This window comes from Bos indicus x Bos taurus, chromosome 8 (genome assembly GCF_003369695.1).
Source record: "Bos indicus x Bos taurus breed Angus x Brahman F1 hybrid chromosome 8, Bos_hybrid_MaternalHap_v2.0, whole genome shotgun sequence".
Classification (NCBI taxonomy): Eukaryota; Metazoa; Chordata; class Mammalia; order Artiodactyla; family Bovidae; genus Bos; species Bos indicus x Bos taurus.
The window spans coordinates 63,753,381-63,771,924 of record NC_040083.1 but is presented as its reverse complement, the minus strand read 5'-3'; the positions used below and the strand labels follow the sequence as shown (position 1 = coordinate 63,771,924).

At 47.1% G+C, this 18,544-nt stretch overlaps 1 protein-coding gene across 5 annotated transcripts in view; it reads right to left on the bottom strand.

Annotated features, from left to right (window-relative positions):
* COL15A1 (collagen type XV alpha 1 chain) overlaps positions 1-18,544 on the bottom strand; it is a 101,613-nt gene that overhangs the window by 26,374 nt on the left and 56,695 nt on the right. For all 5 annotated transcript variants that reach the window (XM_027549748.1, XM_027549751.1, XM_027549753.1 and 2 more), the window contains 11 exons: positions 17,748-17,840; positions 16,231-16,356; positions 15,608-15,670; positions 9,534-9,569; positions 8,976-9,116; positions 8,732-8,797; positions 7,890-7,925; positions 7,701-7,784; positions 6,212-6,277; positions 3,794-3,829; positions 1,211-1,273 (listed from right to left, as the gene is read on the bottom strand). In XM_027549748.1, coding sequence (XP_027405549.1) covers positions 1,211-1,273; positions 3,794-3,829; positions 6,212-6,277; positions 7,701-7,784; positions 7,890-7,925; positions 8,732-8,797; positions 8,976-9,116; positions 9,534-9,569; positions 15,608-15,670; positions 16,231-16,356; positions 17,748-17,840 — 810 coding nt within the window. The remainder of the gene's footprint in view (positions 1-1,210; positions 1,274-3,793; positions 3,830-6,211; positions 6,278-7,700; positions 7,785-7,889; positions 7,926-8,731; positions 8,798-8,975; positions 9,117-9,533; positions 9,570-15,607; positions 15,671-16,230; positions 16,357-17,747; positions 17,841-18,544) is intronic.

Genomic DNA, 18,544 nt, shown 5'->3' with positions numbered 1-18,544 from the left:
GCAAAAGGCACCCCAAGACAAGGTCTCATGTAGTGTTAAACTCAGACCCAGCACACTGAACCCTCCACCCCCTGGACTGTGGTCCAACAGACACTAGAGACTCTCTCCACTTCCTTGGGGCTAGTGTGAAATGGTTTGGGAAGGAAGGAAAGAGAGTAGCTAATGGTCCTTTCTCTTAGAGATGCACCCACCTTCCCTGACACCCCAAGGCAGGCTCAGGGTTTCTCCTGCTGGCTTTGTACAGACTCCCGTTACAGCAATAACCAGTCTCTCTGTGGCTCTCTGCATGTCTGTTCCTCACATCTTATCTCACTGTTCCTAGCGCCTAGCATAGGAACCTGGCTGGTATATCAAAGGGAATGGATGTAAGCAGGATGAGTATATAAATGGATGGATGGACAGACGAATCCAATGCAGAGTCACAGCAGTCTGTGTATGAAAATGTTACTCTCCCCTTACCTATAAAAACCAACTGGGAAACCAATTCTAAGGCAAATGTGGAAAGGTACAAAGATCATTTCAATGTCCTAGAAATCTCAGGAAGTGCTCTGCATGCTAAATATTTATCCCAAAACTTCTGGACCAAGACTGCTAACCAACTGCAGAATGCCCCAGCTTATAATAATCATAATAATATAATAGCATAATAAGAATTTCTAAATGTTAGCATTCATTGCATTCATTACTCATACATCCTTTCATCCAGCAAATATTTTGAGTGCCATTCATGTATCAGGCACAGTGCTAAGTACTGGAGCCACAGAAAGGAAAGTGGATGTGCCTGCCCTCAGGGAGTGCATATCATAATGTGAGAGCCCGGCGGAGGCATAGACCGAGCACAGAACTCATGGGAAGAGCATTCAGGGGAGTCTTGGCTGAGTTCTCTTTCCAACTATGATGAGCATCTATTTCTCCATGCACCGCACCTGCACCCTGGAGGAATCTTGAGATCACGAAAGTTAACAGCTGGGGAGTGACTGCTACAAGACACAGTGTTTCTTCCAACATGATGAAACTGTTCTATAATTAGGTAGTGGTGGTGGCTGCACGACCTTGCAACTATACTAAAAATCACCGAATTTCACAATTGAAAGGGGTGCATTTTATGATACCTGAGTTATATCTCAAACTTTAAAAAAGTTAACAGCTACTTTCAACCCACTTGAAATATGTAGCAAATTCTCCCACCCACACACCTGGCCCTTCTTACCTGTTCTCCTTTTAGTCCTGGAAATCCAGGTACGCCAGTGTCACCTTTTGGACCTCTTGGGCCCTAGAAGGAGTTATTGGAGAGTATTTGGTTGTTTGTTAAAATTAAAATGCTTTAACTAAACAAAGTTTCTTTCTTTTTCCCCCAAAAGTAAAAGAACACAGAGTGTCAGTGGAAGTCACAGTTACGATGTTTTCCTAATTTTAAGTGGTCTGGAAATTGTGGTCTGGGGGAGGAAGACAGCATTGAGTGTTAGGAGCCCTAGAGGCCCCATTTTTCTTTGAACTATGGTTTCCTCCAATGGGCATCACTGAAACGGCCTTGCCTGCTGCCTCTGCTCACCCATGGGTCCTTGGGGCTGTCCTGCAGCCCACTTGCCCCATCATCCATCCTCCATGATTCCCACCCCTTCTCTGGCTCCCCACTACCTAAGGAATGGGATCCAGACACCCTAGTCTGACATCCAAAGTGATCCCAGCTGGTCTTGGCACTTCATCCTCCACTCCCGTCGCTCCACCAGGGGCGAGCCTGTCCCCTTAGCCTCTCTGCACCCACCCCCAACCCCCACCAATGCCTCCACTATTCCCTCTGCAGAACCAAATTCTGCACATCCGGTGAGAGGTGACCTAGTCTCAACTCAAACAGACACTTAAGATCTGCGACAATGACTCACACAGCCAGACGTCTGTCCCCAAAAAGAGTTTCAACACTTTTTATGTAATTTAGCTTTTCACAAGTCCCTTTCTTCTGGGTTAATGCAGTGGTCCTCAAATAGTTGTTATTTTTTAGCAGTGAAATTCTTTTCATTCCTTTTTTCAAGTAAAGTCTTAAACAAAAGCCCAGTATATAAAATACATCAGATGGAGTCTTGTCAGTGCCCTGGATCCTGCTTACTTGGCCCCCTCCTTACTCTTCAAGTGGTCCCAAAGTCTCCTCTGAGAAGCCCAAGGCTCCCTCCGGAACACAGAACTAGTCATTCAGAGGCAAATGTGTCTGGGACACACTCTGGTTTTGGAGAAGCCAAGCTGGGCCTGGAGCTCAGAGGTCTCGCCTCCTCTTCCTAACTAAGAGGTCTTCCCTGTGGCTGTCACTCTCTCCTGTTTTTTAATGTCAAGTTCTCCTGTATTTTCAGTGTCAGCATAGCATATGCTCCTTTAAAAAAATAGAAAACCTCAGAAATATAAAAAAGTAGAATAAGAAACCACTTACAATTCTACCATCAATGACAAATCCCCATTACATTTTTTGATAAATTTCCCTCACCTATCCTGGAAGCAGCACACACATCACCAGCGGCATTTAGGCCTTTTCATGACTGCACTATATAGAGCAATGGTGCAGATTTCACTCTGGAGCCTTGGGCTTCAGAGCAGACGCAAGCATTTAGACTCAACTGATCACTTCCTACACAGAGATGCACTTTCACCTTCCACGGTGGAAGCCCCATAGCATGGTGCACACAGACTGCTAATTACTGGACTTGCAGGCTCTGATTCCCCCCTTTCGGTCCCCCATCACCACCATCCTCTCTCTCTAGGAATTTTATCTACTTTGACTCTCAGTTCAGTTCTGTTCAGTTGCTCAGTTGTGTCTGACTCTTTGCGACGCCATGAACTGCAGCATGCCTCCCTGTCCATCACCAGCTCCAGGAGTTTACCCAACCTCATGTCCATTGAGTCAGTGATGCCATCCAACCATCTCATCCTCTGTCATTCCCTTCTCCTCCTATACTCAATCTTTCCCAGCATCAGGGTCTTTTCAAATGAAGTCAGGTCTTCACATCAGGTGGCCAAAATATTGGAGTTTCAGCTTCAACATCAGTCCTTCCAATGAACATCCAGGGCTGATCTCCTTTAGGATGGACTGGTTGGATCTCCTTGCAGTCCAAGGGACTCTCAAGAGTCTTCTCCAACACCACAGTTCAAAAGCATCAATTCTTCCGTGCTCAGCTTTCTTTATAGTCCAATTCTCACATCCATACATGACTACTGGAAAAACCATAGCCTTGACTAGACAGACCTTTGTTGACAAGGTAATGTCTCTGCTTTTTAATATGCTGTCTATATTGTTCATTACTTTCCTTCCAAGGAGTGACTGTCTTTTAATTTCTTGGCTGCAATCACTATCTGCAGTGATTTTGGAGCCCAGAAAAATAAAGTCAGCCACTGTTTCCGCTGTTTCCCCATCTATTTGCCACTCTGACGCTAGCTACCTGAAATGACTGCTTGATCTACTTGCATTTATAGGAAGCTAACCATGGGCTCCAACTCTGACTCTGGCTGGCCTAGGCTAGAAAGAGATGAACAAGACCCCACCCTCTGCAAGCTGATCATGGTACAGTTGAGGAAAAAAGAATAGGGGCATAAGTAACTGTTATTCAAGGCAGAAAAGAGGTGAAAATAAAGCCCTTTTAGACTCAAAGGTGGGAACAATCACTCTAGGTGGAGGCAAGTAGGAAAGACTACATGAGCAAGAACTACTAGAGCTCAGCTGGGCAGATAGAGAGGAACAGCGTTCCAGGTGGGAGGAACAGAATGTACATAGCCACAGGGCACAAAGGAAGATGGCTACCATGGTACTCACTGGGAATCCTGGCAGCCCAGGCATGCCCTCGGGGCCCTGTGACACAGAGAGACAAAGAGGCAGCTCAGGAGCAGCACTTCCAGGCCAGCAGGAACCTGCACCCCAGGGGCTCACTTCCTCTGCTGCTGCTAAGTCGCTTCAGTCGTGTCCGACTCTGTGCGGCTCCATAGACGGCAGCCCACCAGGCTCCCCCGTCCCCGGGACTCTCCAGGCAAGAACACACTTCCTCTAGCACCTCCCAAAGGCCCAAGCATGTCCCCACCCAGTGGGACTCAAGACCCATTCCATAGGGGGAGGAACCATGCAGTCACACAGCTAGTTGGCACGGAGCCAGGAAATGCCCAGAAGCCTGGAGCCTCTGCACCCCCAGTCAGGACTTGGGGGTCCGTAAGTCCCAGCCTCCCCCACCCCCAACCACTCCTCCTCCTTCTCCACCTCAGAAACCCCTGGGGCAATGAATGCAGTGCTTGACCTTCACAAATATTCTCAGAAGTTCCCCAACTCTGAGGGGTGGGCCCCAAGGGTGTGCTGGGATATTTGGGGTTAGATGTGGGGGCAGTTGGTGAGACTCAGTTCTCTTCCCTCAGCGAGAGGGATTATTTTAAATGGCCAGTGGCTTTAAAGGCTCTAGGAAACAAAATTTGTGGTTCACTCCACATGGTGCCAGGACACTTTTTCCTCCAAGCCCAGCTACCCACATACCTATTAAAGGCGTAAGAGTTTGGCAGAATATACATACAGAGATATAACTGAACGACAACAACTTTCCCAATGCACAGTCATCCCCGGGTATCCGAGGGGTACGGGTTTCAGGATCCTCTGTGGATACCAAAATCCTCAGATGCTCAAGCCCCTTACATAAAATGGTCAGCATATAACCAATATACATACCCCATATACTTTAAATCATCTCTAGATTACTTATAATACCTAATACAATGTAAAAGCTATGTAAACAGTTGCCAGCAGGCAGCAAATTCAAGTTTTGCTTTTTAAAACTTTCTGGATTTTTTTTCAGTCTTTTTTTTAATCCAAGGTTGGTTGAATATGTAGATGCAGAAGCAACAGGTACAAAGGACTATATACTAACATATATATATATATATAGTGTACAGACGAAAAGTGATGAAAGTGAAAGTCGCTCAGTCATGTTTGACTCTTTGCGACCCCATGGACTGTACAGTCCATGGAATTCTCCAGGCCAGAATAGTGGAGTGGGTAGCTATTCCCTTCTCCAGGGGATCTTCCCAAACCAGAGATTGATATAATGGAGTGGAAAAGCGTAAGGGTGTAATGGGGAGGGAACTATCTGAATAGGAAAACCTTGATCCTCCCTTAGAGATACCCTTGAAGGCCTGGATTTGCCAAAGAGAAAGCCAGGGATTGAGACAGAAAGAAGATTCTTGGGGTGGGAAAAAGAGAAGGGGTGCGGGCAGACAAGGCCCAAGGACTCAGAAAAGAGATGCCAATTCTTAGATCTTAGGCTGTGTTTTGCTTTAGAATTAAGCCACCTAATGCTCTAAACTTCCAATAATTAGAAGGAAACTTTGGGAAATGACTTTTGCTTCTTCGCTTTAGGGTTTGCTTATTGGGGTGTTTTGGGTAGTTCTAGCAGAAATCAAGGAAAGGGAGCCCCATTAAATGTAGGGAAGAGACAGTGAAACGACCCACGAACAGAGGCACCCGGCAGGAGACACTGGCTCTAAAGGAATCTCTCAGATATTTGGTTTCAGGATATATATTGCAAGAGCCTTGGGGAGAGAGCTGAGTTTTCCCCAGGATGTGGATGGCAGGGGTTCAGGCCAACCCCACTGGGGACTGGGAACCCAAAGCTTTCAAGGCCAGAGCTCTTTCCTCTCTCCCCAGCTGTCACCAGCAGATGCAGAAGATGCAGTGGAAATCCACCCCCCAGGCTGCAGGAGGAAGCTTCCTTCCTCTGAGGTCCTACTATGTCACAAACTGACTCTGTGGACTTGAAGAAATGAGGTAGCTTCTTTGTGTGTTCCTGATCTCTAAACGGGGCCAGGAAGACTGAAGCCAGTCACATTCCCTCCTCATGTGCCAGTTTCCCCATTAGCAGTAGGCTCCTCCCCTTCTGGGAAATGAGACCACGTAAATAAAAGCAGGCCCAAAGCATTGCTCAGACGTCAATTAACTTGTTAGTTATGATTCTCTGATTTCCATTACACATATTTCTGATGCAAGGGACTGGAAGCTTCCACCGCATTGGACAAAACTCCCAGCACAATCAAATTAATGTTGCAGCAACTTCTCAGAGACACAAAGCTCTCTTTCCATTCTACTTTGAAACACTTAAGCTCTGTGCTTCAGGAGCCCAAAGATTCCAACCCACCCAACTTAGTTTCAACTGGGGCATCTGGGTAGGACCCTCATTCCAGGGCAGCTGTGGATACACACCGGAGGCCCGGCAAGCTCAGGAATGTCCGAGAAATTCATGAATCCTTGGGTGATGTTGGTCAAAGACTGAAAAGAGAAAAATCAGACAAAGAGACAGAGGTGGCACATATTCCACCTTTTCCTGGCAGTGAGGCTTTAACTGAAGTCACCCTGCATGGCAGATGCAGGCGGAGACTGACAACACCCGCCCACTGCCAATACACACACTCCACCCACTTCTTAAGGTGGCACTGAGCCATATTATCACTTTTCTCTTTTGATTAATCTTAAAACTGCACGGTATATGAATGTCTTCTTTCTTGCATAATTTTAAATATTAAAATTTTATAAATTTTTAGAATTTAAAATATATACATGGTGAAGGAGATAATGAAGGACAGGGAAGCCTGGCAGGCTGCAGTCCATGGGGTCTCAAAGAGTTGGACATGAATGAGTGACTGAAACAATTAATATTATATGTATGTTATTAATATATAATTATAAATTAATAATAATATTAATACCTACAGAAAACAGTGTTTTGGGGGTGTATATGTGTGTTTTATGTGTATCTGTCCAAGTGGTTATTTTATATAAATGGTACCAGGCTATGTGTATTATTCTTCAACTTGCTTTTTTTACTCAATCATATGACATGGAGGTCTTTCCATGTGGAAATTTTCAGTATGAACATATTAGCACGTTGCCAAAGAGCTGTCTAAAGGGACTGTACAATTTATACTTCCAACAAAGAGATTTTTCTATTTCACCACATCCTTATCTACATTTGATATTTTTTAATTATACTTAAAAATCTATGTCATTGTTTTTTTCAGTTATTTGGGACTTTTTGTCTTTCTGTCATCTACCAGTATGATGTTATTTCTCTCATAAGCGCCATGATTTTTCACAAATGTGATGTTCTAATGTCCAGTGGGCTGCGATCGGGTCCCAGCCCACATCCCAGTCTTCTCTACAAATTTCCATCACTCTCCACATACCCCCAAGCCCATCAGCTCCCTGGGCCTTGGGTACACCCATGTTTTTCTATTCTGTGCTTCGGTTCTGAGAGTTCCGACTCCTGAGTTCTGGAAGTCCTGTCCTCCACACCTACCTGGTAAATCCTGCTTAGCTTTCAAGTCCCTCTTTAAAGATACTTCTTCCAGAAAATCTGTCTTGATTTCTCATATTCTAAACCATCTTTCCTCCCTGGTTCCCCCACTTATGTTCCTTGCCTGTTGGTTACAGCTCTGTTACACTTATTTTCCTGACTGCAAATGCTGCCAACCAGAAGAGAGGGTTGGGGACACACTATGTGAGACAACAGAGGTATCACAGTAGGCACAGACAGATGGCCCACGCTGGCAGGTAGAAACTCCACCACCAGATGCCAGCTACACACCCCCTGCATAACTAGCAGCCCCGAAGGCGCCAAAGCTGTGGATAACCCTCCCTCCCCTTTAGCAACGTCACAAAACACATAGCCATGCTCTGACCTGGTGATACTTACACTAGACAGGACCTCGATGCGCCCTGGTGGCCCCCTGGGCCCAGGGGGTCCCACAATGCTGGCTCCATCCATCCCTCTGTCACCCTGGATATAGCAGTGAAAGTGGGAAAAAATTCACTGTATATGGGTAATGCTCCTAGAACCGGGATGAAAACTTCTCTCACCCCTACTACAGATCTATGACCTCACCTTAGGTCCCCGGTCTCCTTTTTCTCCTTTGGGACCCTGGCAAAACAAACAAATATTCTTTGAATTTTTTTCTATTCACTTTGCCCACTTTCCATCTACCCTTCCGTCTTGCCATCTCTCCCTAAGCTCTCATAAGGATTTTATCCCTGATAATGGTAGCAAAAGATGAAGGGCAAATTCCCCTTACAGAGTCAGAAGGAAGGAACATCTCAGACAGCAAGAGGAACAGAGGTCTTCTCCCAGCACTGGCTGAGTGTCCTTTGACCCTGCACCTCAGAGCCCTCTGCATCTGGGGGATGGGGGAGGTCTTCCTATTCAATCATGGAGGGGGCAGTGATGCTCTCCTCTGTGGGGCTCAGCTCCTCCTGTACCAGTGTGCTCAGCTCTGGGTACCACTTGACAAACATAATGAGATCCTGGGGACTGGTCTTGAGAGAAGTATCATAGTAGAAGATGGACCACACCTCCCTGGGGGAAGAGGTAGCGGGCAGGGGTACCTGTTAGGAGCATGGGATTCTGAAATGGGGCAAAGTGTGAGTCTTGAAAGGGCAGCAGAAAGGAGGCAATGAAGTAGAGATGCTTGATGGTTAGGGACTGGGGAGAGAGAGAGAAAGGTAATTTTCAAGTTTTCCCATATTATATCTTGTGCAAAACCTCTATGCTGTTCCTCAAAGAAACAAGCTATAAAGAGCACCTGGTCTCCCCACCGCACAGCTGGAAGCTGGAGGCTCAGAGAGTGTGAATTATTGAAAGTAACAGAGCAGGACGGCACCCCACAGCTTCCCTGCTCCAGCATGACAGCATGACAATCCTCAAAGTGAAGGTTTCAAAAGTCAACCTACACTTGAAGCCGTTGGCCCAGAGATGGGCTCGTGTAAGTGCCTGATGCTTCCTGAGCCCTCAGTATCCTAGGGAAGGAAGAAGAAGAATTTCAGATCTGACTCCCAGACACCTCCTTGTGCCAGGTATGGTGCTGGAAGCTGGGGCTCAGCAGGGAACCAGCAGTACCATGGCATCCAGTTAGCTGGCCTTTCCAGTCATCTGTAATGCACATTGCTCTTTAACCACAGGGATGAAGGAAAATACCTCAAATCCAAGTCCTGTTGTGCATCCAGGGCCTGGGGGCCCAGGGGGTCCAGGAGGCCCTGGGGGTCCCATGACCCCAGGAGCACCAACTTGTCCAGTTTTCCCTGGGGGTCCTGGTAAGCCTCTGTTGCCAGGATCACCCTGTGAGGAAGAGGACAGGCTGACTATCTAGTCTTGGGTTCATTCATGGAAGGAACAACATTCACACCTGAGTCAGAAAAATTGTTCTTTGAATTTCATTAGATGGATGGATTCTCTGATTGGTGCTGCTTAATGGTACAGAAACAGCCGTCTTGCCAACTGACATTTTACTTGGAGATAAGCTGACGGCGCTCACTGAATGCGTTTGGGTGGAGGGAGTGACAGAGGAGAGAACCTGGCAGGCTATTCACTCTCCTCCAGCTCCAGATGTTCCGCCTTCCCCAAGCAGTTCCATCCAGATGTTTTTCTCTGATCCATGACATTTACATGTTTCGTACTTCAGCCCAACAGTTCAATTATACTAAACCCAGAGAGACAGGAAGAAGGAAGAGAAAATTTTTCTTTTTCATCTTTTACCTTTTCACCAACTGAGCCATTAGGTCCTCTAGCTCCCTGAAAAAAAAATGATGGCTGATTATATATAATATAATAATATATCTTCCATTAGGTACGTTTAGAAGAAAATGCAGGATTACAGACACATAAGTAACAGGATGTTAAAATGGGACTCTTCCTGTGCAGTTTTGACTGATGTCTCAAACCCGAGCCCAATACAGTAATTGTGAGTTTGCCAGGCAGGTCATGCTGAAAGCTTGTGAAACCCATTTTTCAACCATTAGTTCATTACCTACCTCAAGACTGAAAAGCAGAAGTTGAAGATGAACCAGGGAAAGATTGTAAAGGAAGGATTTCCCTGGAAAGCTGTCAGTGTACTGAGTGGACCCTCTCCCCACCTTCCCCAGATGGAAGTAAAGGGGTGCCTCTCCTCCTTGAAGCCAAGAAAAGGGGCTTCAAGAATTTGATATGTATTCCCTAGGCTTTTGGAGATATGTATATAATGGCTGACTCTCTTCTGGAAAAATCTAAAGAGCAAAAGCTGGCTGGAATAGCCCCAGAATTGAGTGGGAGGGTCTCTAAAACAGCTTATGTGTCCACCACCAATGGGGGCCATGGAAGAGGTTTTCTAGGGGGTTAGATGTGGATCCCGAGGTAAAGAGCCAGCTGTGAGTTCAAAGCAGAGGGGAGGACCAATGGGAGCTGATGGTCAGGTGTGGTCAGCCACAGGATTCACTGCCCTGCATCAGAGGACTGCAGCTGGGGGCTCCCAGCCGGAGAACCTCCAAGGAGACCACCCCAAGCACGCTCAAGAGAAGAAGCCAGAAACCGCATAGCCACACAGAAGGCTCTCGACACCATGACAAAGCCACAGTCTAAGGCTGCGCCTTCTCCCAAACCCCTCTTCCCCTTTCTATATCAAATCCACAGAAGTGACAGAGTGGATAGTTAAACAGTCATGCTCAAAACTAAGATGGTGAGTGACACTTGAACCTGAAACAGTGAAGAATGCCAACGAGAAAACACGGGAAGCTGAAGCCAGAGGCTTCAGCCATGGAGACAAACCACAGGGAGAAAAATATCAGGTAAGGGAGGAGTGGAAGCCAAGAGCAGACTATGGCTCTGCTATATAGAAGTTGACATTCCGGAGCTAGATAGCCATGGAGCCCTGCCCCTCTCCCCTCACCTTCCATTTTCACTACAAAAACAATAAGAGCTGTTTATTGAAACAATGGGATATGGCAGAGCCCCAGGTGGCTAGCAGACTCTGGGAGGTCCAAGGGTACCCCAAACACCTAAGATCAGCTGTTGAGCCACATCCTAGTCCTCCTGTCCTAAAACCTGCAGAAGTAGCTACCACCCAACTCGCCAGTACTTTGTATAAACAGAGGCAGAAAACAGATTAAAGAGGGATTCCAATTTCTAAAGCATAAACACACAAGCAAGAAACCCTACACATCTGAGCAAAAGCACACTCTGAAAGAGAACAGCATCAATCATGGAATGTCTCCTGAGGAAACAGAGCTAAGAACACAAACTAATCAGGACTCTAAGTAAATACTATATATTCTCAGGGAGAAAAGGGAGGATATTATTACAGCCAAGAAACAAGGACAAACTATTATGAAATAAGAACAGTGGTTAGAGAAAAAAAATCAATTAGAGATCTTAGACAAAGATATGTACCTGCTGAGAGGAAATACTCTATAGAAAGGTTGAATAACAGAACAGACATACTTAAAGAGAGAACCCCAGAGTGAACCCGGCTACTCTGTGGGGTGGCGGGAAGAAAGGAGTGCTTGCAGAAGGAAGTAGAGGTAACTGGGGTCCTGTGGCTTCCCTGCCTGCCAACCTGACCTGGGAAAAACTAAGTGTGATCTTACATCCAGAGCAGAAACAGAAAGAATTGGGTTCCAGTTTTGCTGCCCAACCTGCAGGCTACAGTTTCTGTGTCTGTTTTTCTTGGGTGTGACCAGCCACCATCGTCTGCAATGCAGACGATGCAATTTGTCTGCAATGCAATTGCATCGATGCAATTTGTCCTTGAAGGAAGTACCATCCTTATGTATTTTTCCAGTAATAAGTCAAATCTCAGTCAGAGATATTGTGAAATAGAAGTTAACTTAGCCCAGTCTCTTGATTTTTGGACTCTATCCTCTGAAAACATTATTATTGTTGACTCCATTCAAGAAAAGGATGCTCATAAGATGAAAAACTGTACTTTTTCAATTGTCTTTCTGACTTTTCAAATCAAGAGTACATCTTGTAGCAGTTTCAAAGGAAGTTCCAGAAGATATGTTAGCCTTTGATTTATCTGTCTCAGAAACAGATGATTTTATCTAGCTTGTAGGTGTGAAGAGATAGTATCTGGGCCTATTTCACTGGCTCACAGATTTGGTGACCACCAGTTTGGAATATGAGTAGATCAGTTCAGGGATGGAAGAGCTTATGTTACTGTAACGTATATGAATAGGCAGAGTCAAAGTGGTAGCTCCAATTTAAAGGATCAGCAAAGACCCCACAGCTAAACTGGTGAAGGCAGACCTATACTTCACTCCTCAGTGAGAGAGCTGTGTGGTGAGGCTATGCACTGTCCTGGAATTCCAACCAGCAGAGTTGCGAGCCTGAATATGATGATGGTATGGAGAGACCAGTTCTACAGCAGAAACACTGTGAAAGAACCAGGTATGGGAGTGCTGCCTGTTGCAAAATGATGGTCTAGAATTTATTAGAAATTCTGGGGACTTCCCTGGTGGTCCAGTGGCTAAGACTCTATGCTCCCAATGCAGGCAGCCTGAGTCCAATCCCTGGTCAGGGAACTAGATCCCCTGTGCTGCAACTAAGGGTTTGAATGCCACAATTAAAAGATCCTGCATGCCATAACTAACGGAAGATCCCACATGCCTGGCGCAGCCAAATAAATATTTTTTAAAATTCTGGCTCATTATGGTAGCTGGGTTTGCTAAGGACAATGTTAGACTTCATCACACAACATCAAAGACCTTTTCAGTTGTGGTTTCTTACTGCCTTATTAAGTCTGCTGGTTTTGCATATAGTATTACACTGATAACTTCAATTTGTTACAGTTAAAATTGACTATGCTCTATATGGTTTCATGGAGGCCTACAATTCAGATTTTTTACCAAATACATTTGATGATTAAAGAAGATATAAAATAGGAAATCCAGCCAATATCATAGCGTTTAATTGAAACAAGCTGTTGTAAGCTCTAAACCCATTACTAGATCCTACTTAAGAGCAGCTCACCACTCAGGTTCTTGGGAAGGGGTACACTGTTCCTTACTACACAAGATTTAGAGAATTGATCGAAGCCAATTTGGAACTGGTTAGAGAAAGGGAAGGTGATGGTCATTTACTTGCATTCCTCACACATCTCATGCAAAAGCTGGTTTTACAGGGCCCAGCAATGACATTTCAGGAGCTCAGTGAGGTTACTCACAGCCAGTTACTGGGAGCTTAACAGTCCTCAGCAATTCTGGGCACTGAAGAAAATTTGAAACATAAACTCTCTTCTGCCTGGGCATCCCAGTGCCTTTTGAGACTGAAGAATAACATGTAACAGTCAGATTATGAAATAAGCAAAAGAATGACAACCATCAGTCCTAGGTCTGTGCTGAAGACGGCAGAATCAACAGTGCAAAAGCAGAAAGAAATTTTTCAGAGAGCCATATCCAGCATGTTCTTCAGCAGCCTTTCCAGAACCATTCTATAGACGAGAAAGCAAGCCATCCCCTGCCCATTCCTTCATGGGCTAAAGATCTCAGAGTGGCTGCTTATCTTAATTTGGGGAAAATAAACTATGGAATATTCCTATGATCAAACTCAACACAGAATCATCTATTTGATGAATTCTTAATGACATCCACATTTTGATGACAATCTCACATTTGAAAATGATTATCTATAACAATATTATTTCCAGCCAAGTAAACCAAATCTTATTCTTCAGGGTTTTCAACTATCTGGACTGGCTGATACTTGAGGGTGAAGAGAAGAGAGGCTGATGTCCTGGTAGCAACGAGGAACAACCTCCCTGCAACTGTCCACCTAGCCGTGGAAGGCACTGCCTGGGCAGGAAACGAGTCCTCTGGCACTGGAGGCATGTAAACTGAGCAGGGATCGGAGGAGACTCGAGGATCACCTGTATCATTGGGTTTTATGTGGTACATCCCTGAGATTATTCACTTTCTTTAGCATGTTTTTGTTGTTCTTTCACCTTCAGACTATTCTGCTTGGTTTACTTTGCGGGGGTGCAGGTAAGTGTCATATTCAAGGTTTCCCTTCAGCTCTCCTGAAGCAAATTTCCAAGTCTTTCTAGAATCTGCTTTTCCTTGACCAGAAACCATCATAGACACACAGGGCAACAAATTAGATCTCATAGCAAATTCCAGGAAGAAAAAAGTGATTTATCTGCCACAATTATTCTGGGCAAGCCTGCCACTTTTGTGCATGACCGAGTGTCTGAGCAGCTGCAGAGTGCGCCTGCACGGGTGTTTGCGGGCGGATGTGGGTGTGGGCTTGGGCATTTTTCAGTCTGAGACCAGAGCAGCGAAGGGTGTGGACGGGGTAGAAGTGTGAGGGGAAGGGGTGTGGGGCAGGGGCAGGGGAGCTGGTAAGAAGAGGAGGGAAGGCGAGAGTAAGTCTTGTAATGTTTCCTGCGAATTTTAATTTCTTATGAAAGAGCTGGTCTATGTAAAACGAGTTCTGTAAAACTCAACAATTGTTTCTTCTTTTTCTGAGAAATGAGCTTTCCATGAAAACTGAGTTACTGTTTCAATTAAACACACTTGAGAGCTGACTGAAAATGGAAATTCAGTTCAGTGACGATGGGAATGTCTAGGGAGTCAGCATCTCCCATAGCTTTGTCCAGGTAGGGTACACAGAGGGTCTCCACTCCCCTAGCCATGTGGATGAACCCTCCCTCCTCTGAACCCCAGTGAAGCTCAAGACTACATCTCTAGAAGGAAGCTCACCTTATCTTTATTGTCTGCCTGGCAGAACACAGCTTATCTCATCAACCAGGCCAGGAACACAATGGGCAGGAACCCCACCCCCACAGCACCAAGTGGACTTAACAGACAGAAGATTGCATGGGTTTATAGAGAAGGAGGAGAATGAAGGCGTGTGAGACTCAGAAATGGAGGATTCATCAAACTGCTCACAGAAGCCTGTGCTAGATTCTAAGGAGACACAGACAATGCTTCTGCTCTGGTTGTCAGAGTAGGGTTGGGGGCAGAATGGTAAGCTAACAGCTATAGTGTCCCTGGCTGGAGGGGTCCCAGCAGAATCAACATTGAGCTAAAGGCAAGTGGAGGAAGGAGTGTGCTTTCCACTCATGAACAGTCCAGGAGAACTTCCCAGAGGATAGATCTGAACTGGGCCTAGGAGGATGAGGAAAGGGAAAGGACAGGAAGCCCAGCACAGAGGCCAGGAGGTTGTGCAAGCCTGGGGGCTTTCAGTAGCGCTGGCTGGCCCGGAGGCGGGTGTGTGAGGGAGCAGTGGTGGGGAACTAAGAGGTAGGTCAGGAAGGGACTTGAAGATCTGCACATAGTGAAGGTTCCATCCTGCGGGCATGAGGGAGCCAAGGGTGCTTTCTCAGTGGAAAGACAGTGAGTGATGAGAGCTTGCTCTGGCAAGATGGACTGGCAGGTGGGTGGAGGCTGGACTGTGAGTGGGGAGAAGGGGCATCAGTGAGGGGCCTGATGCCACCCTGTAGGCAAGGAAGAATGAATGTCAGGTCAGGGCAGAGAGAGGGGTGAGAGATGTGGACTTAAGATTGGCCACTCCTGGCCACGGACTGATGGTGGCAGGAAAGGAGAGGAGGGAGGAGTTAGAGAAGACTCTGTTTTTGAGTCCAGGTGACTGGGCGGATGGCGATGCCATTCTTGGAAGCTGGGAACATGCAGGAGTAGACGGGAAAAGATGCTGAGTGCAGGTTTGGGTATAGAGAGCCCTAGGGAGAGACATCCAGCAGGGAGGACCAGGATGGGGTCAGAGGCAAGGTCGGGCTTAGAGGACAGAGGCAGGATGGCCTGGTGGTTCCCTATGCAACACCCCTCCCCCTTTCCCTGTACCTTCTCTCCTTTCATTCCCGGAAGACCAGATGCTCCATCAAGTCCAGGTTTTCCCTCGGGGCCCTGAGGAACATCAAGGACAATCAGCCTACAATATCTTTGATAAGTATCAAATACGAACCCTCTTTGGAAAAGGAGGCCAGAGCTGAGAAGACCCAGCGGGTGAGGCGGGTGGGTCTAAAGCCTTGCGTCAGTCTGTAGCGGAACAACTGTCCTGGCCACAGCTCGGCCACTGCTGGCTGTGCGCCTGTAGACGAGTGTCCTTCACTCTCTGGGTTGTGCTTTCTCTTCTGCAGGGCAGTCGGGGGCAGGGCTGGACTAGATGGTCTCTGGGGCCTCCCACCCCAGGCCGAGCACTGACGGACTACGTTTCCAAGGTTTTACACAGATTAAGATGAAGCAGTGAAACAACGTGTAGGATGATATTTTCCTTGGCTGTTGCTTCTTATCTGGAGTCTTAGTAATAGCAATGTCTTGGCTGAGGAGGATTTTGTTTACAAGTGCCAGCTAGCTGCTCACACCTAGTCATAAGCCTTAGCACTGGGGTCTGCAGTCTGTACCCCCTCCCTGGCTAAAGGAAGCCCCATGGGTACCGAGAGGGGGCGGTGACTTCGGTAGCTCACCGGGGGACCAGGTTCACCAGTAGGTCCATCCTCTCCAGGAGATCCAGGGGGTCCCATGAAAACATCAGTTCCTGGTTTTCCTGGGATCCCAGGTAAGCCAGGTGGGCCCGGGGGACCTGGAGGACCCTAAAAAAAGACACCGTGTTAAAAAACAGGGCAGGAGGGGACAAATGAATATGTTCCACTCACTCCATTGTTGAAAACGACCCTACGGGTACAGACTGGTGTTGCTCCTTAGAAGATGGGGAAACTGAGGCTCAGTGAGATGATGTGACTTGCCTAAGAGCTCACGCATACAGCTAATTAGGAGAAGAGCTGAGATTTGGACCCAAGTCTTTTTAAGCCCATTATATAATGTTTTCTGCCCAGATGTATGTATACGATACAGATGCAATTTGTTGGAATTCTTAGAGGTGCTCTACTTTAGTTTTCTGATTACCTGAGAGGTTAGTCTAAAACTGCCTATTGTTATAAAGTGAAAAGGTTAGTCACTCAGTTGTATCCAATTCTTTGTGGCCCCATGGACTATATAGCCTGCCAGGCTCCTCTATTCATGGGATTTCCCAGGCAAGAATAATGGAGTGAGTTGCCATTCCCTTCTCCAGGGGATCTTTCTGACCCAGGAATCGAACCCAGGTCTCCTGCATTGCAGGCAGATTCTTTACTGTCTGAGTTAAGGCTTATTTGTTAAGCCTTATTAAAATACCCCTGCAATGTACTAGTCTTTTTAGCTTGGGGCTGGGTTTGCTGATGTCACCAGCTTGGACGTTCTAAGTGGGTCCTGTCCCACTCATCCAGTGAGTCCTGAACCCTTCCAGCCCTGTCATGATGAGTGGGCAGAAAGGCAGCTGAGCAGAGCCCTCTAGATGGGGATTCTTGACAGGGGCTCAGAGGAAGGGATGGAATGAGGTTGCGGCTCTGAGGACAGATGCATGAGATCCAGGTGAGAGGAGAGGTGCTCCCAGGGGGAAATCTAGAGGGAGCTCGGTGGCCCAGCCTTGGGCAAGAGGCTGGGGGACCAAGAGTTGCCAAGGAGGCAGAAAGAGTGGTCTGCAGAGGTAGAAAGGGGGCTGCCTCAGGGTAGGGAGGGTTTTGAGAAGGGTCTGGAAGTCAAAGTGTGAAATGCTGTGTAGAGAAGAGGCCAGCAGGTCTCTGTGATGGGTAAGGGGGTGGAGGGTAGAGCCGGTGGTAGAGGTGAAGGTCATGGGCATACCTGCTGTGGAAGAGGTGCTGGAGAAGGCTGCCAGGGGAAGGAGGCAAGTGTAAAGTGGGGCTCCTGACTATAAACTAAGGTCAGACTCACTTAAAACTGACCAAAGATGGAAATGCCAGGCATACATAAATGTAGATGCGAAGTATAGTGAGTCCCAGGAGCCCACCGTCAGCCTCAGCAGTCATCTACAGAGGCCAGGCTGGTTTCATCTGTTATCAATCCCTGCGTCCCCCCTCCTAGATCCTCATGAAGGCTGCCCTCCCCTCACTACCTGACACCAGGCCTTTTAACCCTTCACACTCACTCTTAACAGCTCCTCACTGTGCACCAGGTCACCAGAGCCAGAGCTGACATCCAAGCCCCAGCCCAGGCCGGAGCCCTCAGCCTCCACTTCCACCTGCAGAGAGAAAAAGTTCCCATGCTGGGTTTCACCATCATTCTCCAAGGACAGGCATGTCACTGAAAGCTTTCCAGTATTCTGTGCCCCTGTAACTGCTGCTGGTGACTTCCCTTCTGGCTCTTTTGCCCGGTCCCCTCTACAGCTGCCCTCCTTCTCTCCTTCCCAGCTGTGCAGCCAACATACAGCCAGTGCTCAAACACAGGACACTTTCACAGCCTCTCATCCTCTCTTTTCCTGCATTTCCAATCCCTACTCATCCTTCAGGGTCCAGTTCCATGGTCTCCTCCTCCAGGAAGCCCTGCCCAACCCTGTTTTCAGACAAAATTCATCTCTCCTGCTCTGTGTTCCCACCAGCCTCTGTGGAAGTCTGGATTTGGCCGTAGGGCCACCTGGCTTTGAAGCTCAGTTGTGTGTATCTGTCGGCCCCACTAGGCTAAGACTCCAGAATTGGCCCAGTCCTGAGACACCTCTGGGTGCCCAGGGTCCATCATGAGATCTGGGACCAGGAAGGCACTCAATGTCTACTTGTTGAATGTCATCAAATTCCTCCAAAGAACAAAAGGAAACTTCCAAAACACCTTTCTGGTACTTAATTCCTGAGGATGGGAACCAGGCAAAGCCTCCTTCAATCATCAAGGAGGATCCGGGTTAGGGGTTGGAGCTGAGTCTGGGCAGGTTGTGTGCGTGTGGGTGGGAGAAGG